General features: G+C 35.8%; 1 protein-coding gene and 1 long non-coding RNA gene across 2 annotated transcripts; both read right to left on the reverse strand.

Annotated features, from left to right (window-relative positions):
• Positions 1–157: 157 nt before the first annotated feature.
• Positions 158–27,889, reverse strand: LOC145304007 (uncharacterized). The gene is made up of 23 exons (XM_080145759.1): positions 27,779–27,889; positions 24,205–24,281; positions 23,595–23,739; positions 22,854–22,981; positions 21,908–21,964; positions 14,363–14,413; positions 13,803–13,915; positions 11,753–11,818; positions 11,341–11,512; positions 10,542–11,000; positions 9,288–9,361; positions 8,809–8,864; positions 8,137–8,183; positions 7,118–7,206; positions 6,668–6,743; positions 5,954–6,035; positions 5,673–5,717; positions 4,567–4,635; positions 3,780–3,866; positions 2,814–2,881; positions 1,971–2,130; positions 846–1,097; positions 158–373 (listed from the first exon to the last, which is right to left on the reverse strand). Exons 1-23 carry the CDS (start codon positions 27,855–27,857, stop codon positions 291–293), a joined length of 2,535 nt encoding a protein of 844 aa, XP_080001885.1. The 5' UTR covers positions 27,858–27,889; the 3' UTR covers positions 158–290.
• On the reverse strand, positions 25,016–25,699 carry LOC145335418 (uncharacterized). The gene is made up of 2 exons (XR_013885217.1): positions 25,607–25,699; positions 25,016–25,502 (listed from the first exon to the last, which is right to left on the reverse strand). It is a non-coding gene; the product is annotated as an uncharacterized LOC145335418 (long non-coding RNA).
• Positions 27,890–27,945: the final 56 nt, after the last annotated feature.

The following is a 27,945-nucleotide window of genomic DNA, read 5'->3' on the forward strand; positions in this document are numbered from 1 at the left end:
GACATTGCTAATTTGAACCAAACCAACTAAACAAAACTTGACACCTAATACCTAGTTATTTCTCGCATCGTATTATAAACAGCTTTCCACGTAGTATATAAAATGTACAATTATAAGATTAAAACTAGTTTTTTTAGCCATGAGATTCCGAAAAAAAATGAGTTGCAGAAAAATGGATGGCAAAGTAGCAGTACCTTTATTTTTAAATCTTTATCTTCCCTCGCCTACTTTTATTTTTTCAAATCATAATCATGTTAAAAATAAAAATTGAAGTAAATGTACTTTACAATTTAAATTTCATCGGCAGTATAGTATCCTGCATTGCTGTTGTCAGAAATTTCTGATACTGAGCTCTGAACTGATGCTAGTCTGCCTGGGGTTACAGTTTTGCATTTGGTGTTACACGCAACTTAGGATTATCTTTATTTTAGTCTTTAGGTAATGAATTATAAAGAAACAATCACCGAATCAGAGATTGAAAGGGAAAAGACAACAGGCAATAAATCTAAATACATCCCCAATGGTAATAAACAAAAGTTCACCTTTTCTTCAAATTTAATTATTGGTTGGAAAGTTCGGACTATAGGTACTAGTTTGTGCCAAGCAAAAAAAAATAACTGAAATGTTTTTTGCCAACGAATAAGATAAAGTGGTTAGGTATACAACTTTGGTGACCAGTGTAATTAAATTCAATGTCTCTTAACTCAAAGGGTAAAAAAAGGGGCGAGTTAGATCATTTGAAAAATTTACAATCATTTTGCCCTCCTCCTGCCATCTCGGATATCTTAAGAAACAAGCACTCAACTACTCTCGTATGGATATGTGTTAATCAAATGCAAATATGCCTGTTTGAGGAATTGCCAAGCAGCTGCGTGGTGCTTCAGAGTCTTCAATAAATGCTTCTTCTTGCTCAACATCTTTATTGATTACATTTAGAACAGCTATTTCTGGCTGTTCCTCATTTCTGATGGCTGCACAATCTTTTATTGGCTGTTCTTGTTGAGTCATGACCAATTCTGATATTGGCTGTTCTTCCTTACTAAAGACCTCAGGTATGGATGACTGGATTCCATTGTTGGCAATTATGTCCAGGTACGCTATAATTTACATATTCATACTATTCAGCCATAAAAAAAAGGAGCATTAATTTATTTGATATTCAACATATATACCTAACGCTTTGTCTTAAAATTGCCCTTTCTGGTTTCAGTTTCAGTTACATGTCTAAAAGGGGACTATCCACGAACAAGAGCAAGTGATTCTATCCACCTTCCAGCAGTGATTCTAAATGTTTTTTTGGTGAATATACTGGGGTTATGTTTAAAAACGTTAAATCGACTAAAAAATTAACTTTCACAATGGTTTTCTATAAAGAAATCTTTAAAATGTTAAGCATTTTTTGACAAAATATTATCAAATATTTTGTTGAGTTCAAAAGTTCAAATAAAATAATATGCCAAAACATAATCAAATGCAATAAATTACGAAAGTACACTAATAAAACTGTTTACAATATTACAAGTTAATCTCTTTTTCTAAATTAACATTTTTCATCAAAAATTTTACTTTTGTGCCATAGCAGTTTGAACTCAACAAAACATTTGATGATATTTAGTCACAAAATGTCTAACATTTCAAAGTTTTATTCATATAAACCATGGTGAAACTGAACTTTCTAAATCGATATTACGATATTTAATAATATATTTATCTTTATTTAATACTGTTATAATTACTCTTATAATTAAGATACTTTATATGTAAATAATTAAGACATATAAAGAATCAAATAAATTAATAAGATATTACGATATTAAACAAAACCTTAGTATATTCACCAAATAAGCATTTAGAATCACTGCTGGAAGGTGCTTAATATCACTTGCTCGTGGAAAGTCCCCTTTGTATTTTTTACTTGTTTGTAAAAAGGTTTTTTTAAATGGGTTTCTTTGACTGTGTAATATGAAAACCTTGATTATTATCCATGATATCATCATTATTCATATGATCAACAATTTGTGCAGACAAGTCAGTGGGAAGTATGTGCGCATTATCAAGCAGGTCAGCTGAGTTGTCCCACGCAAGGGAGGAACCATTGCTGTCATTAGCGCTGCTGAAGGTATCATGAATCTGTAGAAAAAATACCTGATTAATACTCACGTCTTTTGACGCGAAGATTGACATGGGGCTAAAACTTAGTGATAGGTCCCAAAGCACTAACATCAAAACTACTGCAGGCAAACAATCCTTTGATTGCACGAAATTTGTCTGAAAGTCCTAACTGTGCATGGTAGTGAGTTGCACCTAATCGGGGCTAAGGCATTCGCCATACATTTACTTATGTCAGACATTTGATATAACAGCAGTAAGTACAAATTTAAACATTTTTAGTTTAGTTTTGGGTCGAAATTCTAACCCATCACCTTCATAAAAAATACGCTACATGTTCCACTAACTACAGTCACGAGTTAAAGATAGAAAGATTAGAACTTAGTGATACACCATAATTGATAAAGAGACAAACAAAGAGAGTTATAGAGTAAATGAGAATCTTAACGAGAAATATCGGACATCTATCTTAAATAGTCGCCGAAAAATCGTGTTTTTCATTTAATTTAGCTTATGAATAGACAGATAGAATTATAGAGAACCTTTCCTCCTAAAATTATGAACCGTTCTAAAAAGTTTCAACGCGAAGTGTAGGATGTATATTACAGAAATGATGCTGTGAAGCTTAATCTTGAATCAACAAATAAACTTTTAAAGGCGGAATTTATTACTAAAGAAATAAAATCTCTTCCATTGTTCTTTACCTTTGATTTGTGACTAGTATTTGTAGTACAAGAGCTGTCCGCCACTAGGCTTAGTTCAACTTTAGACTCTGAAATAAATAATAGGTAAATGATTAGTTTTTATTACAACTTTTGTCTTTATGAAATTAAATAAATACCTAATCCTATAATAATAAGAGATTATTTTTTAGTACTTTTAATGTAACTAGCGGCTACGCCCCCTAGAGGCCTCTAGGGGCACTTAAGGAGGTGAGAGTCGAATTTAATAACCCAATTTCTTATTTTAGATTTTAAATTTTTCATTTTTTGGGGGGTTTGGGGGTGTCCCCCCCCCCCAAGAAAATAGTTATAAACCTTCCCGGGACCTATGAGAAGCTAACCTGTTAAGGAGAACCCGATCGGTTCAGCGGTTTGCGAGATCTTTCGGTACAAACATACAGACAAACACACAGACACACAGATACACAGACAAACAAACATCATGTTACTTTATTATAAGGATAGTAATGTGAGTTTAAAAATGGCCACTACACACATTCATTTTATTATTTTGGAATTTATTCCACTAATTACTGCATTAACCGACTTCAAATTGTTTTCTAATGCTTTTAAATAAAAAAATTAATATCCTATGAAAAAGGTTTTATCTTCATGCTTCTATTGAAAATATATTGGCCCTTTATAAACAGTCGCAACTCCTAGGGATCTAAAGGGATGAGATAATGGCCGATAAATTGATGTATATCCCTAATGATGATACACAAAAGTATATGATACACATAATTACCCCTTCTGAGGATTACAATTAGTGGTTGAAACGTACGTATGGACACTCAATTTAATAAACCAACCTATCAAAATTCATTAAAAGTCCCCAACGTGCTTACGCCAATAAATAAGAAAACGTTATTTAAAAACTTTGGGGAATTGTTTAATGAAAAGCCCATTGTCCCCTCTCTCTCTGATTGGTTGACTGTTTAATGTTACCTTCAATACTGGAGTGTGAGGAATCGATCCTTCGAACTCCGGATACATTAGAATCTTGTGAAGAAATGCTGCTCCTATTGTCAGCCTCTGAAATAAGTTAAGAAATTTTCTCAAAATTTAAGAGAGAATTAATTTGCGAACATCAATTTGATTTTTATGGCATGTTTTTCCATCAGTTTGATTGCTGCTGAGAATAGTTATTTCTCGCATCGTATTATAAACAGCTTACCGCGGATATAAAAAGTACAATTATAAGATTAAAAACCAGTTTTTTTAGCCCGTGCCTTCGGCATCTCGGGGCTAAAACAAATGGTTTTAATCTTATGATTATACATTTCTATATTCGTAGAAAGTTGGATATAATACGATGCTAGACATAGTTTTTTCGTATGGATGAGAACCGGTTCCTATCCACCGGATTCGAATGAATACGAGAATAGTTATTTATCGCACCATATTATAAACAGCCTTCCGCGGATATAAAAATGTACAATTATATAAGATTAAAACCAGTAGCTGAGGGGTCACATTCATAGCGTTATGGATTAGAACACAGTGAATTAGCTAATAATAATAGCCTAATAGCTAACCAATAAATGTATAAGTAGATATAGATGTATAACCCAGAAAACTACCTGGATCCAGTCTTGGGGACCTTACTCGTCTGTTGCTTTCTTCTCCTTTGTAGCGACCTGACTGTGTTACTATTTACGGGGTGGGGTCTACGGGGTGGGGACATAGAGTTATTTACCCCTCCTCCCTCTATTATTTTACTCTAATATCTTACCTGTGATTGATCTAGAAGGAACATAATTTGGATTTGTCAAAGGTGTTGAGGGTAGCAATAACATGGGTCCTTTAGTTACAAGTTGTGTTTATTTACAAATAAAAGGGAGGAAAGGGGACATTGGGCTGTATATTAAGAGATATAAGTTTTCCGGAATTGTAATGTAGGGAGTAGATTTGAAATCTGCATCAAATTTTAAGGATTTTTTATAAAATTCGTTTTTTGTATAATTCTTTATCTAAAAGCGGAAATACAAATTAAGTTAATTAATTTTGGCATCTGTGATTGGTGGATTTAAAAAATCTGTGCTCTGATTGGATGTCGTACATCATTCAACCAATTAGAGCGCAGGTAGTTTAAAATCCACCTATCCTATTGGTCAAAATTAATTAACTTAAAATGTATTTTCGCTTTTAGATAAAGAATTTTACAAAAAACGAATTTTATAAAAAATCCTTAAAATTTGATGCAGATTTCAAATCTACTCACTACATTAAAATTCCGGAAAACTTATATCTCTTACTGTATATTATACTGGTCTGGTACCCAAAGTTTTATAACTACCTCCGTTTTATTTTTGGACGGATTCTTGTAAGAATCCGGTCTAAAAACTAGAAGGATTACCAACACTAAATTTGAAATATTGATTAGTCGGTTCCAAACTAGTAGTGCTCAAACTTTTCAACAAATAGTTTTGATCTACAAAAGAATTTTTTTGTTTTCATAATCTTGGATAGGTATACTCTAATTTAATTGTGATAAATAAAGCAATTTTCGCATTTATTAAATTAGAGTTTTTGCTGCAGAGTTTTTATCCAGAGAGACGGAGACAATGGGCTGATTATTAGACTTTTCCCCAAAGTTTTATAATAACGTTTTCTTATTAGCTGACTTAACAACTTCAGTGAATTTTGATTGGTTAGCTCATTAGGTTGAGTATTCTAACGTTTTAACTACTACTTTTTTTAATCTACAGAAGGGGTAATTTTGTGTATCACCATTGAGGATGAACATCAATTTATCCACCATTGTCTTATCCCATTAGATATCTTGGTTTTGTCCATAAACATTGATGTAAGCTGACTTCCTATGAATAAACACAGCACCTTTAGTAGGAGTACCAATAAGAGAAGTGTTATCTTCACACTTTACCTACAAGAGACACTCCATTATCTTTTCTTTAAATTGTCAAACAAGAATGACAATATTCATTAAAGAAGTTAATAAAATTAAAAAAAGATATAATCGCCTTTAATAGGATAATGTCTTATTACCAAATAAAGGTTTGATTAAACTATCATAAAATAATTATTTAATATAAGACTATACTACCTAATATCATTGAATTCTGATTTCAAAGTAATATAAAAAGATAATAATAAGTGTCCCTTTAGCTCTCTTAGCTTATGAGCATAAACAGGAGTGTAGAACAGTCCTTTTCTTCGGCTTTTTGGAGTTGAGGGCCCTTTCTAAAAATTTAAATAAGATTATAAATCCATTACCTAGGTATTTTTTAACTAAGAAAATAATCGAATTTTTGACAATTAGGATAGGCAAGTTTTAAGAACCCCACAGGATAAGAAAATTGCGAGAGGAGGGTTTCGGATCTGGATCCGTATCCGCAAAAAAATGCGGATCCGGATCCGGATCCTTGGACTCAAAAAAATGCGGAAAAAATGGAAAAATCTACTTAAATTTATATACAATCTCAGACATTCTCTTGATGAGAGCCAATCTTTAAGGTTTAGGGTCAGACTTGAAAATTAAAAGTATTTTTGACTTCGAATTAAAGAATAAATATTTTTTGAAAGGTTTGGTGATTTTATTTTTATTGTCAAGGATCCGGAACCGGATCCGCACTGACCAAATTTTGAGGATCCGGATCCGCAAAAAATCAATGCGGATCCGAAACCCTGGAGAGGACAATCAAAAGTTTTAGAGCAAAAAGTAATAAGTTTGTTGTTACGGATAAACTAGTTGTAATGAAAAATAGGTAATATCCATAGAAGGTGAAGCGTACAGACAAAATGACGTACATTTCGAGTAATAGAGTAGCTTCGCTTATGAAAAACGTAGTTAGTCTACAAAAAAAAGTGCTTACCATTGTCGGTGCCATTGGAGTAGACGTTGGATGGGCATTGTAGTTGTCTAAATCATCAAGGCTTTGACATTTTTTCCTAAACATTAATAGGAATAATCGTTTACAATATCTAAATAATAAAAAGTATAAATTTTACCTATTCAAAATCAACCAGATCTAAAGGGCAAAAAAGTACAAATTGTATTCGAAATAAACAAGATTTAAATGGCAAAAAAGTAGAAAATTAATTGATAAGCGTCTCCCATAACAATACACAAAATTAACCCTTCTGTAGATTACAATTTGTAGTTGAAACGTTTAAACACTCAACTTAATGAACAATCCAATCAAATTTTAATAAAAGTTCCAAAGTTATTAAGCCAACAAATAAGAAAGCGTTATAATAAAACTTTGGGGACTACTGTAATAAACAGCCAAATGTCCCCTCCTTCCCTGCTAATTATGACTAACCTGGATTTAGTAATGGAGCACCTAAGATTCTTAACATCAAGTGTAGTTGAGAAATCATTACAGGAGCCCCGCAGGAATGACCGGGTAGACCTAACCACAGGGATCATTCAGCTCGGCTTTCATATATAATTAATAAATAGTGGCTGCGCCTCTAGCATCTAGGGGCTCTATATTTGAAGGAATGTAGAAGGGTAAAAAATAACCCAAAACCATACCCAGACTTATTTTGTAAAAATTACGTGACCTGAAACAATCTCAGGACCTATAAGAAGCTTCATCGAAAAGGAGAACCAGGGTCAGCGAGATCCTTCGCTACAGACAAAAAAAAAGCTTAGGTACTAATCTATATAATTTTGCTGGTCTGCGGGAATTCAGAATCATCCGCCTGACTGGTCCTTTAGCGGTTTCCCAGCCAAACATCATATTGTTGTTTCCAACCTCTACTTCGTTCCCGGGCCCAAAGTTAAATTGGTCTTTACTTTGTGCAGATTGAACATGAGCAGGTTTTTTCTAGGGAAGGATTGTTAGCCCCACCCAAACCCCCTGAACTGGGAGAAGTGACCAGAATTCAGTCTGGCATCTACCCTAGGACCTTTCCAGCACAGTAGGACTCTTCTGGTGTAGCTCCTAGGATCATTGATGCACGGTGCAGGATGGACGGCGTGCACGTAACTGGTCTCCTAATTTATATAATAGTATAGGTAAAAATCAGCATATTTTTAAGAAGGGAGTGGATATTACGATAAACCCTTTTATATTGGACTAAAGTCTACGCCCTTAGAGGCATCTAGGGACAATTGAGGGGAGGAGAATGGGGTAAACGACCCTACACTCTGTATTATAGTTTTAAAAAGAAAAAAGTACAGAAAAATGAGATTGGTAGGTATTCTTTTCTCTTGACCTGTAAGAAGCTTTACTGTAAATACGAATCATATTGGTCCAGCAGTTTGTGATATCTTAAGCTACTGACAGACATTCTGTTTTTTTTTATATAGGGATTACAATTTTTGCTGAACATTCCTTTCAGCAGCTGGTGTTCTCTGTAACCTCAACGAATTCTCCTGACGTCATTATAGCGATTATTTAGCTACAAGGGAGCATGCACGAACCAGAGCAAATAGTTAAAAAACTTTTTAAAAGTGTAGGTAAAAAAAAGCAAAAAAATTGAAATCCTGTTGCAGTTTGTATCAAATGAAAAAAATCAAGTTGCTAAAATAAAGCATGTAATTCGTAGGTTCAATAACATACTAATATATGCCAAATTTACTGTTATAAATAAGATTTTAATAATTTTCTTCAAGAAACGTGGCAGAATTTTCGGGTATAGTCCTTTCCACGACATCCCTCCATAAGGAGCGATTCTTCGTATTTCTAAAATGGCTTTTTATAGGTTATTTTAGGTTAGGTTAGGTTATATTGTGTTAGGTGATTGCCCCACAGGGTTAGGTAATTGGCCCCGCAGGGTTAGAGCCCCCCGCAGGGGCTAGAAATAGGAGAAAAGCTACTGTGAAAAATACGAAGAATCGCTCCTTATGGAGGGATGTCGTGGAAAGGACTATACCCGAATTTTCATTTAGTTGACAGATCCCTCGTTGGTATATTATGTTGTTCATGTCCCCAAATCTACGTTTTATACTTAGTTAAAATATTTTAGCCTATTATACTATTATCAATACATCTCTATTCCTGAGTTTTAATGTCTTCATAAGTAGAATCCCATTCCATCATGTTTGCCAGAGAATTATTCCTGATAAAAATACAGTTGGAAGAAAGAAAAAAAGGGTTGAGCTGTTAAGGAAGTATGTTTAATTAGTTTGGCAGGGAGGGGGGGGATTGGAGCGCAAAGCTTTTGGATATTTTTGCCCAATCAGTGTAGATAAAGTTTAAGAAAATATTGGATTAATTAATGGAAAAATATTTCTGATCATGGAAAGATTTCACAGTAGATTTTGATAGGTTATTTTATGCTAGGTTTCTAACTTTATGTGAAAAGGAAAAAATTGGATGGGGTGCCCAAACCCTCCACAAAATAGCCTAAAACCGTTGTATTGCCAGTAGCTAGTATATTGATATTAACTGAAAAATTAAGCCCAATCGGTTCAGCGGTAAGCGATATCTTAAAACTTAATCCAGGTAGACATCACTTTATATAAATTATAAATGATCTTACTTGAAAGCAGGGATAATACCCTTTGGATTCATCAGCAAATCTCCTGTCAGTTCTTCGTCAAATTCAAATTCAGATACTTTAGACAATAACTTAAATCTATGCCTGTGTTTACTGTTTAGTTATAAGAAATGCGACTCTGTCGTTCTGTCGTTGTACTAAGCTAATGTTTTTTTTTTATTTTTTCTTTCTTGTTTCTGTTGGTTTTGCTTTTTTATCAGGGATCTTAAGGTATATATTAGGGTGGGTCGATTTTGGACATTTTTTTTCTGAGGCCAAAGCGGGGATCTGCACTCAATTTATATAGATATAATACACCTCTGGATGATTTAAAATTTATCCTAAGTCTTAAAACCGCTGACGACCAGACATTCAATTGTATAGGTATTTGTGAATGGGAGTCAAAAATTTATTGAATCAGAACTATGGCTTCATGGTGCTCCCTGGAAATGCCTTGAGGAGCTGAGTCAGGAACTTTTGTCCGTTTCAAAAAATCTCGTTCCTAGCCTGAGAAAATCTAAAAAACCTCTACAGATTGGACAATTCTCAATAAACCTTAAATTTTTTTGGTTTTTTAGTGATTTCTAAGGCTAGGAACGAGATATTTTGAAACGGACAAAAGTTCCTGATTCAGCTCCTTAAGGCCTTTCCAGGGAGCACCATGAAGCCATAGTTCTGATCAAAAAAAATTTTTGAATGTCGTCTTTGCATACTAATAAGTAATGAATTATATTTTTAAGTGGTCGTGTTCTAAAACTCAATTTTTAAAAATTCTTTTTCGGTCAAAAATGTTTTTAAGGTTAATTTTATCTGTTGCATATCCCCGCTTTGTCTAATTCCGATATGAACCCACCCTAGTATATATCAATGGACGATGAATTAAAATACCTTACCAATGGATGATAAACAAAATTTTCTCTTCTGTAGAATGAAAAATTTGGACACTACTAGTTGGGAACATAACAATATTAAAATTCAGTAAGAGTATTCAAATTTTATGAGCCAACGAATAATAAAACATGGTTTAAAGTCTTTAAGTACTAGTGTAATTTACAGTTCAATGTCCCCTCTTTTCCTGCCTCTTAAGATTATTTACATTTAAGTATATGTGCCTTGCTCAGACAACATAGAACAAGTGCTGTCATTGGTCTGAATCTTCACCAACGATGTCGGAATTTTACTCTCATATGAGAGATTATTTTTAACTGGTTCTTTTCCCGCACATTCATTGGACATATCATTATCAGCTGTTTTGGTTCCTGCATTTTCATTTAATATTTCATTGGCAGCTGTTTCCATTCCCGCATTCTCATCGGACAAATTTCCTACAGCTGTATTTTCTCCCGCATTTTCATTTGACAGTTTAATTTCAGATGTTACTGAAGATACATCATCCATTTTATGGTTTGTTGCAGTATTTATGTCTGCTATGGCATTTGGTTGGAAATAACGAGAGGATTTTTCATTTTCATCACAAATAGAGACTTTTTCAATTCCTTTGATATTATCATCAAAAGAGCTTTTGGGTTCTTGATGAACAACATCATCACATGGCATATAGAAAGATTCTCTACGATCAAATGAAGAATTTAAATTACTTATATTCTTTTTGACATTAGTATTATTACTTTCTTTGACTTCCTGTTCAGTTTCAAGATGAATTACAGGTTGGTTAGCAGGTCTAGTTGGACTGCCAGTAGAGTTAAGGTCAACCTCCTAATAAAGGGATAAAGGTTTAAGTAAATAGTTATAAACCCAGGGGTGTTTATTCTGCACAAGACTTATTTTTTTCCCGGCTGAAAAATACTTTATTCCCCCCCTCCCTGGTTTCCAGTAGGTAGGTATTCTAAGTACTTTTTCATTTTTTTACCCCTCCCACATATTTTTCTACTTTTTTCCCCTCATGTAAAACATGTTTTCAGAACTCTTTATTTTCATATTTTTTCCCCCTCTCACATATTTTGTATCCCCCCCCCCCTTTCTTAAGTAGGGAATCCCGTGGTATGTACCAAATTAATCTCTTGATACAAATGGACAGACAGATAATAATCCTAACCTTCATAGAACATATTAAGAATGATAACAATAGTGCAACCCTATTCTCTATCCCTTCCTCAAGATCACTGTCACTCATATTACTCTTGGCAAGATCATCAAATGAAGAGGCAAGTCCAGATAGATCATCAGTACAGGTGGCAAACAACGCATTAAACTCGCTGTCCTCTTTCTCCTGGTATTCAAATCTGTCAAAATCAGGGAGAGAGGAGACATTAAGCTGTTTATTACACTAGTCCCCAAAGTGTTGTATAACAGTTTCTTATCAGTTGGCTTAACAACTTTGGGGAATTTTATCAACTTTGTGCGATAAAAATAATGGCGAGAAAGCATTAAAAAAATTTAATTGTTTGAAAGGTAAAAAACTATGTGGTTTTTTTTCAAAAGGTTTTTGTAATTAAATTGACAAATTTTCCTTATTTTCTGAGAATACTGAACTGGCACTGTCACTACTACTGTTACTGCTGCTTTTCCTTGCACTGTTATCAATGTCAATTTTTTAAATTTTAATTTTTAATAATCCAAAGTTCCTAAAGTAGTATGGTTATTGGTCTGAAGCTTAAGATTTCGATAACTACAGAATTGAATGGGTTTTCTTTTAAAGGAGGCTTCACATGGGTCCAGGGTTTGCTTGAGGCTATTTCATTTTTTATTCAAGCCTTGTTATGGTTTTAGGCCATTTTTCTACCCCCATCTTACCTTTTGAAGACGGAGTTACTAGATGCTAGGGGCGCAGCTGCTAATATTAATAAAAAAAAAGTAGGGTTTTTGTCTGAAGCCAAAGATCTCGGAAAGTACTAGGCCGAATAGGATGTAATTTTCATGAAAGCTTTAAAAATATTTTGGGGTGGTTTATGCTATATTTCTGAACTCTTCCGCCCTCAACTAAATACTAGGGCTGAAGCAATTAGTAATTAAATAATATAATATTGTCATAATATTATAACTGCGTAAATAACATGTCAAATGTATGTTTATGATCTAGGAGCACAACGAGGAGGAGATGGACAAGATCATCAACTACATCAACTTCCAAACTAATTTTATCCTGATAATATTTGATTATTATGTGTCTTTGTGATAACTGCCATATTGCATTTATGTGCTTACTAATATGAACATGTGTAATTCCAGAGAAGCCCCGGGGTTTTTAATATTTACTTCTGTGCAGGGTTTCGGATCCGCATTGATTTTATGCGGATCCGGATCCGGATCCTCAAAATTTGGTCAGTGCGGATCCGGATCTGGATCCGGATGCGGATCCGGATCTTTGACAATAAAAATAAAATCACCAAATTTTTCAAAAAGATTTTATTCTTTAATTCGAAGTCAAAAATAATTTTAATTTTCAAGTCTGAACCTAAACCTTAAAGATTGGCTCTCATCAAGAGAATGTCTGAGATTTTATATAAATTTAGGTAGATTTTTCCATTTTTTCCGCATTTTTTGGAGTCTAAGGATCCGGATCCGGATCCGCATTTTTTTGCGGATCCGGATCCTTGGACTCAAAAATATGCGGATCCTTGCGGATCCGGATCCGGATCCAGATCCGGATCCGGATCCAGATCCGGATCCGAAACCCTGCTTCTGTGGCAGCTTTGTTTATGTGAATCTCGTTTTACAGATCCTAGGAGGATGGGAGCTTAGACGTTGTATTGTGTGTGTCCGCCTGCATTAAGCCCAGGTAGTGGTTTTATGCTATTTTCTCAATAACCTTAGTTAAGGAAATACTAGGAACCAGTTTGTGAAGCTTAGGTACAGAAATCAGATTTTAAACTAAAAAATATACAACTTAAGTAGGTAGGTATTCCTTGGCATAGATACCTATAATTTTCGACTTAAAATAATTTATTTTACTTCGATTTCATTGAATAAGTATGAATGCCATATTAAGGAGCAAAGTTCGAATTAATTTAAATGTTGGTTACAGCTGTACCAGCATATAAGCCTAATTTGTAAAGCTTTGCTTCAGCAAATTAGAAGTACAAGTTTATTTATAAAAATTTAAAGTAGGTATCCTAGGTATCTTACAAATAACAAAGATGACAACATCCATAAAATCGAGGCTCTTAAATTAAAGGACAAACATTTCACTGAATAATATTATGCATAAGTCTGAACAAAATTGTACGTAAATTTATTGCAAAATAGCTTCGAAACATTTTATTGGTTAAGGACATGCTTACATTTTTAGGAATTGAATAATATAGAGATGAGAGTATTCCAATAACAGATGAATAGTATCATTTTAACATACAAAAATGTTTTGGCAAAAAAGTAAAAAAAACAGCATGTTTTTAATGGACTTAAAGTTTAAAGTTTGAAATTTAAAGAATAATTCTAACCTATTTAAATCAACAAAAATAAGCTAACCGTTACGGACGGACCGACTCTAATTATAGAAAAGCTTTGCTTTTGAAAGTGAAAATTAAACTTACTTAATAAAATTTAAAATACACATCCCTGATATCCATATCTTTGTTAACAATAACTACAGGCGAGACATACATGTTTGGAATAGCAGGTTCTGCGGTTCTAGTTTTCATCTGAATCTTATTTTCCTCTATATCTTGACTCTTGAAACAAAATAAATTGTATTAATGCCCAAGATTACCCCTGTAATAGATTAAAATAATTGGCTGAAACATTGCTTAGAGATGGACTATTGGGCACTTGTTTGGTGTTGGACGGTCCAATTGCCCAAAAGTGTAATTTAGTGTTATTCCTCCAAAAAATTACCCCCACCAGAAACGTCCAAGGGGGGGGGGGGGAATCAAAGAGTGATTATCCCACCAAATTTTTTTATTTTTAATTCCCCCCCCGCCCCCCCCCCCCCCCAACAAATAAAAAAGTTTGGACGTCACTGAGTTTTTCCCCCAAGGGGGATAATAAATTGGAAAAAATGTTTTCAGAACTCTTAATTTTATCATTTATTTTCCCCCTCCCCCCCCCCCCCTCCCTTTACCAAAGGATCCCATGCAGAATATACAACCCTGTAAATATCATTACTAAAAGGTACTTACCATTCTTTTTTTCAAGAACTCCGCCAAAGCAGTATTGACATTCTGCCTAATCTAAAAATAAAGAAAGATAAGTGGGACAACTGCTTAATTTCATATTCCTTAGGTCTCCCATTATAAATTACATATGGCCCACAAACAAAGGTTTTTTTTTTTAATTATTTTAGGTTAGATTAAATCAAATGTGGATTACAGTAGCCTCACAACGAGGGTATTACCAAGTAACCAATAAAGTTAGCCCCACAGAGATTAGAAGGGATGGGAGACCAGGTACGTGCACGCCGTCCATCCTGCACCGTGCATCAATGACCCTGGGAGCTACACCAGAAGAGTCCTACTGTGCTGGAAAGGTCCCAGGGTAGATGCCAGACTGAATTCTGGTCACTTCCCCCAGTCTAGGGGGTTTGGGTGGGGCTAACAATCCTTCCCTAGAAAAAACCTGCTTATGTTCAACCCGCACAAAGTAATGACCAATTTAACTTTGGGCTCGGGAACGAAGTAGAGGTTGGAAACAACAATATGATGTTTGGCTGGGAAACCGCTAACGGACCAGTCAGGCAGATGATTCTGAAATCCCGCAGACCAGCAAAAATTTGCACCTGGAATGTTCGGACAATGTTTCAGTCAGGCCAGACAGAAAACATTTGCCGAGAAATGCTAAAAGCCAAGGTTGACATCCTGGCTATCACCGAATCAAGGTGGACAAACAATGGGGAGTTTAAACACCATTCTGGCTTGAAAATACTATACTCAGGTCATATGAATGAGGATCTAGGCCATAATCAAGGGGTGGCTCTTATGCTGACCAAGCAAGCAGAGCAGGCCATGATCAGTTGGCAACCCCATGGTCCTAGAATTATGGAGGCTTATTTCAAATCCTCAGTTAAAAACATCAAACTGAGAATTATAGTAGCATATGCTCCTACAGAACAAGCAGATACAGAGGTCAAAAACGAATTTTATGACCAGCTTGACTCTGTATTTAAAAATGGTCATAAAGAAAAGGATATGACCATGCTCCTAGGAGATTTCAATGCTCAAGTGGGGAGTAATAATGAGAATTTAGAAGAAGTCATGGGCAGATATGGCCTAGGCTTAAGAAATGGCAAGGAAAATGACAATGGTGATAGACTTGTAAGTTTTTGTACTGAAAACAAACTTGTCATTGGTGACACCATCTTTAAACACAAAAAGATTCATACTGCCACCTGGAGATCACCAGATCAAAAAACCTTTAACCAGATAGACCACATATGTATATCTAGACGCTTTAAATGTTCTCTCCTTGATGTCAGGGTTGAAAGAGGACCTGATGTTAATTCAGACCATTATCTTCTATGTTCTAAAGTTCGGCTTAGATTTAAAAAGCAGGACACAAAGCCTAACCCCAGGAAGAAATACAATTTAACAACCCTCCAAAACTCTGAAAAGTTACAAGAGTTTAAGCTCACTCTAAAGAATAGATTTGAGTTGCTGACTCTTCAAGAGGAAGATGGAGTGGAAGATATTTGGCAAGGTATCAAAAAAGTTTATAATGATACTAGCCAAGAAAAATTAGGTTTCAAAAAGGTTTCAAAACATGATAGCTGAAACTTCCAAGAAAGTTGGACTTGAAATAAATGTTCCAAAAACTAAAATACTCAGATTAAATGCAAACTTCCAAGAACCAATAACTATTGGAAACCAAATTCTTGAGGATGTTAACTGCTTTGAGTATCTTGGAAGTAAAATTGATGAAGCTGGAGGCACTTTGACAGACATTAAAGCTAGAATTAACAAATCTAGAACAGCCTTTGCCAGCTTGAACAAAATTTGGAATTCTAACAACATCTCCATAAAGACCAAGTTAAGACTTTTCAAGTCAAATGTTCTCTCTGTTTTGCTGTATGGGGCCGAAACTTGGTTCCTAAACACAGCAGTGGTCTCCAAGCTACAGACATATGTCAACAAATGTCTTAGGAGAATCCACAAGATCTTTTGGCCAAACAAGATCACAAATGCTGAGCTTTTAGAGTGCAGTGATATGTCAGACATCAAACTGACAATAAAACAGAGAAAATGGAGATGGTTGGGGCACACTCTAAGGAAAGGGCATGATGATTTAACCAATCAAGCCTTGACTTGGGACCCCTTCACAGGAAAAAGGAAACCAGGCAGACCAAAAACAACCTGGAGGAGGGAATTCCTTGAGGAACTGAGAAAGAAGAATTTTTCATCTTTCAGAGAGGCCCAATTCAAAGATAAATGGAGAACCATTGTGCGTGGCCTATGCTCTGGAAAGAAGAGATAAATGGCGATGATGATGATGACAGAGATTAGAAAGTAGAAATATTTCTGTGTTCAAAATTTCAAAATAGAGGGGGTTCTATGTTACATTTTTAGGTGTGAATGAAATCACAGATATTTTAAAAATATTTTCACATATCAATTAAAATTAAAAGATAAAGGTAATTTTTGTGTTAAAATAAATAGTACACCGACAAACCTCCTAATGCTACAAACGTCCTACAAACCTCAAAATACGACAAACCTCTCAATGCGACATCTCTTAAGTGGAACCTCCTAACAATTTTTCAAGTAAAATCTAAACCATGCCGTTGGGTAGCATGGTTGAATTTCGTCCCTGTATGTTTTATCGCCATATTGGATTGGATTTTTGCATTGTTTCACTGTTAGTACATAATTTTAGGAATATTTTGTTTTTAAATTTTGAAAGATTTGAAAATTAAAATTTTTTAGGAGGTTTTAGCTTGTGGTATGGTCAGACCTCCCAGTGGTGCAAGCGGGAACACTCCCACCCGGGAGTGGCAAACAGGCCAGGAGGCCAAGGAGGAGAAGTCTGGAGATGTATTTCGTGCAGAAAGAACCGCCAGATACCTTTTTTTGGCAACAGAGGGAATGGAAACTAGCCAAATCCTTTCCCTCTTTAAAAACATGTCGGCTTAAGACCATCAATACACTTTCTACTACTACTACCAAAGACAGACGAAGAACAGAGGCTGAGATTAAAATAAAATTAAGGACAATCCACCCCAACCCAGGACCCAGAGACAAGACAGAGGAGGGAAAGAGACGGAGACGAGAAAGGAGGAATACCAGGAGAACAGAAAAGAGACAAGCCAGAGAAAATACTGACCAGAACAGGAGAACAGACCAGGCCCTAAATATCATCACCTGGAATGCTCAGCGAGTATCACTAAGACAACAAAACAGAAGGAGACTGAGAGCAATGGCAGACAGAGCTAACAAGAACAATTGGGACGCAGTTTTAATTTCTGAAGTAAAGAGCGAGAGTCAAGGGACAATTTGGTTAGGGGAAAATGAAAACCTAACAGCTATCACCTACACCAACAGAGCTGCAATACTTTTAAGGGGTCGCTCACTAGAGTCTTGGTGTGAAAATGGCCAATGCACCAAGTACAATGAGAGAACAATTTCTATCAAATCCCTAGGACATTCCCTCACAGCCACATACATGCCAGTGTGGAAGGGAAACAATGAAGCAGAAATAGAGGAAGCTAGAGAGGACCTGAGAGTACACACAGAATGGGCAAACAAAGATGAAGTTCTAATAGTGGGAGGAGACTTTAACGCACACATTGGAGCCAATGAGGACAGTGCAGGAGTGTGTGGAAAGTTTGGATTGAGACAGACAAACAGACAAGGTCAAGAACTGATAGAGTTTTGTGAAGAAAACAACTTATGTTTTGTAAACAGTTTTTTCAATCACAAAAGGAGAGGAACATGGTTCAACCCGGCCCTTAGAAGATGGTATGAACTAGATGGATTCCTCATGCGCAATAACCAAAGACATAAACTAGTCAGAAAAATTTGCACAGTTGGAGAAAACTCATTGTCAGACCACAAACCAAAGAAAATGACGTTGACCATAGAAAAACCAAAGAAGAGTATACCATTTAACCAAAAACGGACACCAAAAATATGCTGGGAGAAACTGAAAGATGAAGTCATTGCCACTAGATACAGACACAGAGTAGAAATACTACTGGAAGAAAGAGAACGAGAACGGCTGCATGTGCCAGAACGGCTGGATGTGCCAGAACGGCTGGAGGTGCCGGAACGGCTGGAGGTGCCGGAACGGCTGGAGGTGCCGGAACGGCTGGATGTGCCGTAACGGCTGGAGGTGCCGGAACGGCTGAACATGCCGCAAGACTCTACGAATTGGACAGAGATAACAAAAGTTGTGACAAAAGCTGCTGAGGACATATGTGGCTTACAAGAAAAAAAGATTGAGAACCCATGGATGGTCGGAAGAGATGAGGAAATACAGAGATTGAGAGCCAGAATAACTGGATGCCTTACCCAGAGAAATGACTGTATGGAGAGGAGACAAGGAGAAAGAAATGCCGCTGATATAGAAAGACTGGAAGCAGAACTAAACCAGATAAAGACACAACTGAAAGAAGCAAGGACTGACCTTCAGAGAAAAACTAGACTGTGGGAGAAAGAATGGTGGGACGGAATAATATCAGAGTGTGAGGAAGCCGGGATCAGAGGTGACTCTGGAGCGGTTTACAAGAAATTGAAAGAGTTGGGCACTAGAGGTATGACTAGAGCCCCAGACTCCACCAACTTGACTAAAGAACAGTTTAAGAACCATTTTTTTCAGGAAATCTCGAGGGATAGATTTGAAAACAACCCTGAAGACATGGAAGCAGCAGCAGATATAGTTGAAGATATAAGTAACACTGAAGAAGCAAGATTATGGTCGGACATATTGGAACAGACTCCATCGAGAGAAGAAAGTCTAAAGGAGATGAAAAAAATGAGAGAGTCAGCAACTGGAGAAGACGGAGTGAGGTTAATTTACCTGTTCAAAGGAGGACCAGAAATCATTGAAAAGGTTATAGAAATGGTTCAGTATATGTTTGAAAACGGGGCTGAAAAGTGGGATCTATCACTAAAAATTGGCCTGGTGATTCCACTATAAAAGAAAGGCGACAGAAACAATGCTAACAACTACATAGGAGTTTGCCTGTTGGCCATGGGTTCCAGGATTCTTGCCAGAATCATGGCGAGCAGACTAAGAGTGTGGTCAGAGAAAATGAACCTACTGGACGACGACCAAGCCGGTTTTAGAAAAAACAGATCAACAGCAGATGTTACGCAAATCATGTTTAGAATACAAGAGGACACCAGAGACTTACTTAACAGAGCAACAGCTGCAGGAACTAACATAGACGAAGGAGAAATGCCAGGAGCCCGTCTGTTAGATCTGAAGAAAGCTTACCCAAGAGTAAATAAACCAACACTATGGAAAATTTTAAAGAAATACGGAATTGGAGAGAAAGCTTTGAGAGTTATTTCTGACTTGCATGAGACTACAATGTACAAAATCAAGGGCAGAGAAGGAACAAGCGAGAGTTGGACACCACAGAGGGGACTGAGAGAAGGCTGCCCATCATCCCCAGTCCTATTCAACATTTTTCACCAAGTAGTGATGAGAATAGGACCTAAAGCAAGGAAGAGAAAGGCGGACAAGACAGATATGGAGGTAGGCATCAGCTTCAAGTGGATCCCAGGTAGTGCCTTTCCAAGCACTGGAACATAGGAGAAACCCAATAATTCAGAAGCTAAGAGAATAAAGATTGACAAAGGACTGTTTGCTGACGACACAACAATTGCTGGAAAGAAAAAAGAGCTAAATCAGGGTGTTGACGAGACAAAGAAGGTCATGAACATGTTTGAGATGAGAAATAATGATGATAAGGAGGAGACACTAAATTTCGGGAGGATAGTGAGAAGATCAGAATGCTTGGATGTTACATGGGTGAGAGTGAAGACACCAAACAGAGAAAGAAGAGGGCTGGAGCCACCTGGCTTAAGGTAAAAAACAGGTTAAAAGGCTCTAAATTGTCCAAGAAAATGCAGGCAAAAATTATTGAGGCCTGTGTTGAATCTACCTTACTTTTTGACTGTCAGACTAGGACATGGCACCTGAGCGAAATCAAGCAACTCCAGAGCACAATGGACAAAAAATATAGGTGGCTGTGGAGTAAGAAAATCAAACCCCCACTTATCCAGATGCAAGAGGACGGCTATAACATGCAAGATGTCAGAAATGAATTGGACGTGAAGAGTGTAAGATGGAAAATTGAAAAACGAGTAATGGAACGGATTGGACATGTTTTCAGAATGGATGACAACAGAATGACGAAAGCAGTAGTATTAGGCTGGATGGAAGATTTGGAGTCATTTGACAAAGTTCCAGGAAAGAAGAGAAAAACCATACTGTACTGGAAGAGGCTACTGAGGGAGGCCAGTATAGATTACACACAGATCGGACAGCTGACAGAGGACAGGAAAGTGTGGAAGGCAACAGTCCAGGAAAGGATGAAGTACCTGGAGTCCTGGGAAATACGGAAAGGAAAGAGAATCCCGGAAGAAAGCGGCCCTAGAAATCCGGTAGACGACATTGACGACAACTTTATTTGCACCTATGAAAACTGTGGTATTGTTTGCGAAAACAAGACAGGTCTCATTAACCACAGAAAGAGAGTCCACGAGAAATCTAGTCAAAAAATGAAATTTACATGTGATTTATGTGGAGAAATTTTTTACTACAAGTCAAATCTAACAACACACATGAAGAGCTGTACAGGATCATACATTGATGCAGACAGAAAGAAATGTGATAAATGTGAGAAGATAGTCAGCAAGTCTAACTTTGCCAGGCACAAGAAGAAGTGCAATCCTGACGCAGAGAATGAGGGGCAAGCTCCGAGGTCCAGAAGAGCCCCATGTGAACACTGTGGTCTACAGTACACAGTACAAAATTTAGCCAGACATAGAAGGAAGTGTAGAGATGGGCGGTAGTGTCTTACGAGACAGAATACCTTTCAAGTCAAGTCAAGAAACATTTCTGTGTTCAAAATTTTAAAATAGAGGGGGTTCTATGTTACATTTTTAGGTGTGAATGAAATCACAGATATTTTAAAAATATTTTCACATATCAATTAAAATTAAAAGATAAAGGTAATTTTTGTGTTAAAATAAATAGTACACCGACAAACCTCCTAATGCTACAAACGTCCTACAAACCTCAAAATACGACAAACCTCTCAATGCGACATCTCTTAAGTGGAACTTCTAACAATTTTTTCAAGTAAAATCTAAACCATGTCGTTGGGTAGCCAACACAGACTTTGGAAAAACTGTCGGACGTATTTTTATATTTCACCCTGTGGACAAAGTTATTCAAGAAATAAATTTCGATTTTGAATTTCGTCCCTGTATGTTTTATCGCCATATTGGATTGGATTTTTGCATTGTTTCACTGTTAGTACATAATTTTAGGAATATTTTGTTTTTAAATTTTGAAAGATTTGAAAATTAAAATTCTTTAGGAGGTTTTACTTAAAATATGTCGCATTAGGTGGTTTGTCGCATTAGGATGTTTGTCCTTTAGCAGGTTTGTCGCATTAGGAGGAGGTTTGTCGCATTAGGACGTTTGTCTGTATACCAAATGAATTGATAAAATGTGTTTCCTTTTACGATGTAATAACACGGCCAGTACAGTATACCCACCTTCGTAAGACTACGTTCCCGTTCGTTGGAATAAATAATTTCTTCATTATTAGTAACCTTAATAATAAGCATTAAGTAAATAAATGAGTAGTGTACCAATATCAAGCTGATATCATTTTCATAATAAAAAGTGGTTAGGAATGCAGTTATCAAAAAGAGAAACCTAGGAAAATGGACGACAAAGAGGGAAGTCATTTTCTAGTAAATCCCGTAAAGGTGTGTGTTATAAGGCCTAAAAATAGTAGTAGAACGATAAGGTGCTCTATATATTTGTATTCCCTATTGAATAGAACAATAGGGAAATTTTTTTTTTTTTTTGATAACCGTACCTGGAATATCCTAAAAAAATAAGAAATTTCTATCAAACGCTTTGTTTGGCTCAAACTGACAAAAATTTAAAAAAATTATAATAATAATGTTTTCTATAGGTAGAATGGCTTCTTCCGTTGTTTAATGGTATAGATTGTTCTTAACCCCTACCTTGTACCTATAGAAAACATTATTATTATATTATATTTTTTTAAAATTTTTGTCAGTTTGAGCCAAACAAAGCGTTTGATAGAAATTTCTTATTTTTTTTAGATATTCCAGTTACGGTTATCAAAAAAAAAAAAAAAAAAAAAAAATTCCCTATTGTTCTATTCAATAGGGAATACAAATATATAGAGCACCTTATCGTTCTACTACTATTTTTAGGCCTTATAACACACACCTTTACGGGATTTACTAGAAAATGACTTCCCTCTTAATGCACATCCCCAATGACGATAAACAAAAATATTAAGTTTAAAAGTTCGAACACTACTATTTTGTATCCAACATATCAAAATTAAATCAAAGTACCCAAAGTTTTTAAGTCAGCGAATAAGAAAATTGGTTATAAAATTTTAAGTACCAATGTAATTTACATATTAATGTCCCCTCCCTCCCTGAGAATAAAACTTACCCTGCTGCTATTGCTAATTTCATTGACAAACTGGACACTATTTTCGCTGCTCTGGATACTACTATTGTTATTCTCGTCAAATCCTTTGCAGTTGGCATATGCTTGTAGTTGTGCCAATGTTGAAATACCTAAGAACAAGGCCAATTTTATCAGAATTGGCGCAGCAATGTTATATGGAAAAAAAATAGTTCCTTCGCAACAAGTCACTAGAGAAGGGCGAGGGAAGTCAGGAAAATAGCCTAAAACCAAAATAAGTCATTTATAAAGCTTCCAAAACGAAAACCAATTAAGACGAGAGATTTCAGAGATCTTTAACATTAGAAGAAGAAAAATTATTATTGTTTCCATAATGCTAGTGGCTTCGCCCTTAACATCTAAGGGTTCTCAAGTTGAAAAGGAAGTTAGACTATATAAAAAAAAACAAGAATACCCTGAATCAAACCTATGTTAAACTTCCTTAAAATAGAAAATGGAGAAGTAAATCAGTTCAATAATCAGTTCTTAACCCTAAACAAATAAACCTTACAACTTGATATAATAGAATTAGAAATGGAAAAAAAACATTTGGGTACATTTAACGAAATTAACGTCTTAATCCTTATTAACTAGTACGGACAGTTCTATTTTTAATAATAACTTGACTGCTTTAAAAAAAAAGTTTTTAAAATGTTTTCATATAAAGAGTATCACAACATCTATTCTGTAGCCATCTGTCTTTCTATTAAGTTTTGAATTACTAACCTTTTTTACTTTGCCTCTCTTTAAGTGTTTGATTTATTAGCCTCCACTGATTGGTCAGAGATTGCTTCTCTTGTAATCCTTTGGCTAGTGTAGTAGTATTATAGGCTACATAGGTTGCATCATCAGTTTCTAATGACTTCTTCTTCTATTAAAGATATATACTATGATTTTGATACAAAGAGTAGAAACCCTTTGTATAAGAATCCTTTCTGTAATCTTTATTAGCCTTAACCTACAAAAATTATAAAAGGGGGAAGGGCCATCGAGACATCTGGCAAAAGATGTAAATTCGCCATTTTAAAAAGTATGAATAGATTGTATAATGTAAATGTATTAAAACTGAATTTAAACTATTTAATTACAAACATTGAAACCCATAGCAAAAGTTCATCTAAAAGCTAATTTACACTTCCAATACTCAAACTCATACAAAATTACTTTAGGTCATGTAAAGTTAGGTTATATTGAGTATTGGGTAGAGGCTGCGAGGAATGGGAAAATCTAAACCCTCTCCCCTTTTTTCAATTAATTTAAAAGGAAATTAGAAGAGAGGAGAGGACTTAAGTGGTCTATGTACTGTACATGATATCAAGTGAAAAATAGTATGTCCCTTGATGAAGCAAAAATACGCCAGCACAGCTCCACTGATAATTAGCACAAAGAACACTGACAGACCAACAGCCAAACCTAAAAAAAATTTAGAGATTGTAACGTCTACTCTAGAAAATTTATAGGTACAAGTATATAAAATCCTTAATTCAGATGAGGAGCTATTTGTCATAAAGGGAATATAATCTCATTGATAAAAAACATTTAGGCTAAGTGCATCAGGGCAAAGCGTCATGGGGATAAGCAGCGTTTCGGAGCCGGAGCAGCAACATTTTTGGTGGAGCTGGAGCCGTATTTTTCGTTAAAAACGGCTCCGGCTCCAGATCCAGATTAGCTAAAAATTATGGTAAATTCCTCCTACAACTCTTTTTTTCACTTTTGAAAATTTGAGTACCCCCCCCCCCCCCCGACAACAAAATAATATTTTCCATATAATATTATGATGTGTGACAGGAAAGAGAGGAGGGGAGGGAAGATAGAGACATAAGCCTCTTTAGCCGCCGTGGCAACCGGTTAGCCAACACTCAGGTTGCTACCACAAGCCCTCACGCGACTAATTGTAATACTGTCTTTACAGTCTATTTATATAAAAAAAATCTGCAAAGCTTTCAAAATACTCGTGTGTGATTGGTCAAAAATGAAACACTCTGATTGGTTGGAAGTGGAACTCTTTGGAACGCCGTGGGGATTGGTGGGGGGGGGGCGCAAGAGAGTTAAAAGCACATATAAATATTCGTACATGTAGCAAAATTACGTCAGTTTACTACGAAATTAGAATCAGGACAAGATGCCATGGGGATTGGGTTGGGGGGGAGCGCGAGAGAGTACAAAGCCAGAGAGTAATATAAATATTAAATTTTCACATTTAAAACCTTAGTGTTTTATAACATTTGCGCCCAAATGTTTACCGAGGTTAGCGCCGGGAATCCCAGCCATGATGCAAACAGTTTTAAATTTAAATGAAAATCTCAATTGTTTACCAACACATTCGCCGTTAAGTTTACCAAGAAGAGCGCCGGCAAGCCCAACCATGATGCCATCCTGTTTAGGACAAAAACATTATCAAGTTTGAGATCTTATGTAATCTTTTTAAACTTAGTACCTACGGAAAAAGTTTGCATAATTAAAGGGATTTAAACGTTAAAAATCGATCATAATACAGGCAATTTTCTTTCAATTAATTAACCTGTAATAAATAAGGCAAATCATGTTAATTCAGGACTAATTGGTACCTAAACTTTTATGACCATTAGTAAACATTGGACTGTAAATTACACATGGTACCCAAAGTTTCATAACCTTTAGTAAACATTGGACTGTAAATTACACATGGTACCCAAAGTTTCATAACCTTTAGTAAACATTGGACTGTAAATTACACATGGTACCCAAAGTTTCATAACCTTTAGTAAACATTGGACTGTAAATTACATTTGGTACCCAAAGTTTTATAAACCTATACGGCTATATCCGCTAGATTAGAATTGGTTCTCAGCCATAATGAAATGCATCATATCCTATAATATAAAGTAATAAGCATTTTTGTTTGTAGCGAAGGATCTCGCTAACCACTGAACCGATATGGTTCTCTTTTAGCGTGAAGCTTTGTATAGGCCCTGAGATGGTTTTAGGCTATTTTATTTTTATAAATAAGTCTGGGTATGGTTTTAAGCTATTTTTCTGCACTTATTTAGCCCTTCGAATATAGAGCCCCAAGATGCTAGGGGCGCAGCCGCTAGTTACAAATATTGTAAGTAATTTATTTTTACGTTAAAAATTGTCAAATTTAACAATACTTTTTAACAAATATTGTTAGTAATTTAATGGGTTTAGAATAACATAAATATTTGGCCGCAGCGCTCGGCTCCCTAGCCTATAACCTAACCTAACCTAACCTAAAATAGTTTTTTGAAATTTATAAAACTAGAGTACCCTTGACAACTAACATCTGTGGCCGCAGCGCTCGGCTCCCTAGCCTATAGCCTAACCTAAAATAGTTTTTTGAAATTTATAAAATTAGAATACCCTTGACAACTAACATCTGTGGCTGCAGCGCTCGGCTCCCTAGCCTATAACCTAACCTAACCTAACCTAAAATAGTTTTTTGAAATTTATAAAATTAGAGTACCCTTGACAACGAACATCTGTGGCCGCAGCGCTCGGCTCCCTAGCCTATAACCTAACCTAACCTAACCTAAAATAGTTTTTTGAAATTTATAAAATTAGAGTACCCTTGACAACGAACATCTGTGGCCGCAGCGCTCGGCTCCCTAGCCTATAACCTAACCTAACCTAACCTAAAATAGTTTTTTGAAATTTATAAAAATAGAGAACCCTCGACAACCAACATCTGTGGCCGCAGCGCTCGGCTCCCTAGCCTATAACCTAACCTAACCTAAAATAGTTTTTTGAAATTTATAAAATTAGAGTACCCTCGACAACGAACATCTGTGGCCGCAGCGCTCGGCTCCCTAGACTATAAGCTAACCTAACCTAAAATATTTTTTGGATATTTTGAAAATTAGATTACCCCTCTCATCAAGAGCGTGCGAAAATCTAAACATTTTTCCGCCCCCTCCCCCCCTTATTTTAGAATAATATTTTAGAATAATAATCTCATTGATAGTTATTGGGGCTCTAAACAGAGCCATTAGTAATTGTTAAAACAATATCATTAAATTATAAAAAAGGCGCATCGTGGGTACTGGTTCCCACTCATAGCTGCCATCTTCATTTTCTTGGCAAGCCTCTTTCTTTCTCTGTATCTTCTTTTCTGCCCTCTAATATCTCCCTTGCCCTTAGCTCCTCCTCCAACACCCTTGTCTCCATGTTGACCACCCTGAACGCCATTACTTCCGCTACATGTTGCCATTTTGCCCACTGACAAAATACTAATGAATAATATGCTATCAACCTAAATATTTATACTGTTTCAATTTTCTGCCTCCCCCTTTACACGCAAACCCCCCTACCTATGCCTAGATGAATATGCTCTAGCCTCTATCTAAATGCGATTTGATTGAGGCAAAGGAGGAAAAACTTAAATTGAATTGCGGAACTTTTCCTCCGTCGTTCTATCCAGACCGTTGTCGGGGGGGGGGGGGGGGGGTACTCAAATTTACAAAATTGTTTTTTTAAAGTAATATTATAATTTGGCAACGGTCTATTTCCATATAATAAACTGAAAAACTATTGCTACTTAACAAACAGACACACATTCTTCTACTTTTATATAGCTTTAATCAAATAAAAGCAAAATATTTTATATTATCTATTTTGTTTTATCAAATTCAATAATGAACAAAAATTGATAAATTAATTTTAAGGTAGGAGCCACAGCCGTATTTCCAGATACGGCTCCGCGGAGCCGGAGCCGCATCAAAATTAAACGGCTCCGACACGCTGGGGATAAGAATAATATAGGATATTCAACATTAGGGCCGGGAATCCAATGTGTGGGAATTTAAACAGTGGGAATCAAATATGGGATATGTGTCGGATACCATTTTAAATTAATAAAGGACGTAAAGAGTGGCCTTAATTATATTTCAGGCGCGCTATTCAATTATTTATACCCAAGATTTGCTCATACGTAAACTTCATATCTGAAATGGTCTGAATGTCCTCATTAGACAACGGCGCATTATCCGACATTTTCAACCTGAAAATTCGTAATAATATTGATATATAAATAACAAGCAGCCAACAATAATGAAGTATTTTCTTCCTAAAATAAAGCTGT

This window comes from Acartia tonsa, chromosome 13 (genome assembly GCF_053477335.1).
Source record: "Acartia tonsa isolate MP-2025a chromosome 13, ASM5347733v1, whole genome shotgun sequence".
NCBI classification, from domain to species: domain Eukaryota; kingdom Metazoa; phylum Arthropoda; class Copepoda; order Calanoida; family Acartiidae; genus Acartia; species Acartia tonsa.

Bases quoted from the DNA above. Each gene is read 5' to 3' on its own strand.
- LOC145304007 (XM_080145759.1), bottom strand. From the start codon at position 27,857: ATGTCGGATAATGCGCCGTTGTCTAATGAGGACATTCAGACCATTTCA. The intron at 22,982-23,594 runs GTTAGTAATTCA...CCTTGTTCTTAG, and splicing joins AGAGAGGCAAAGTAAAAAAG to GTATTTCAACATTGGCACAA. The intron at 7,207-8,136 runs AATGTTCAGCAA...CCTGTGGTTAGG, and splicing joins GAACACCAGCTGCTGAAAGG to TCTACCCGGTCATTCCTGCG.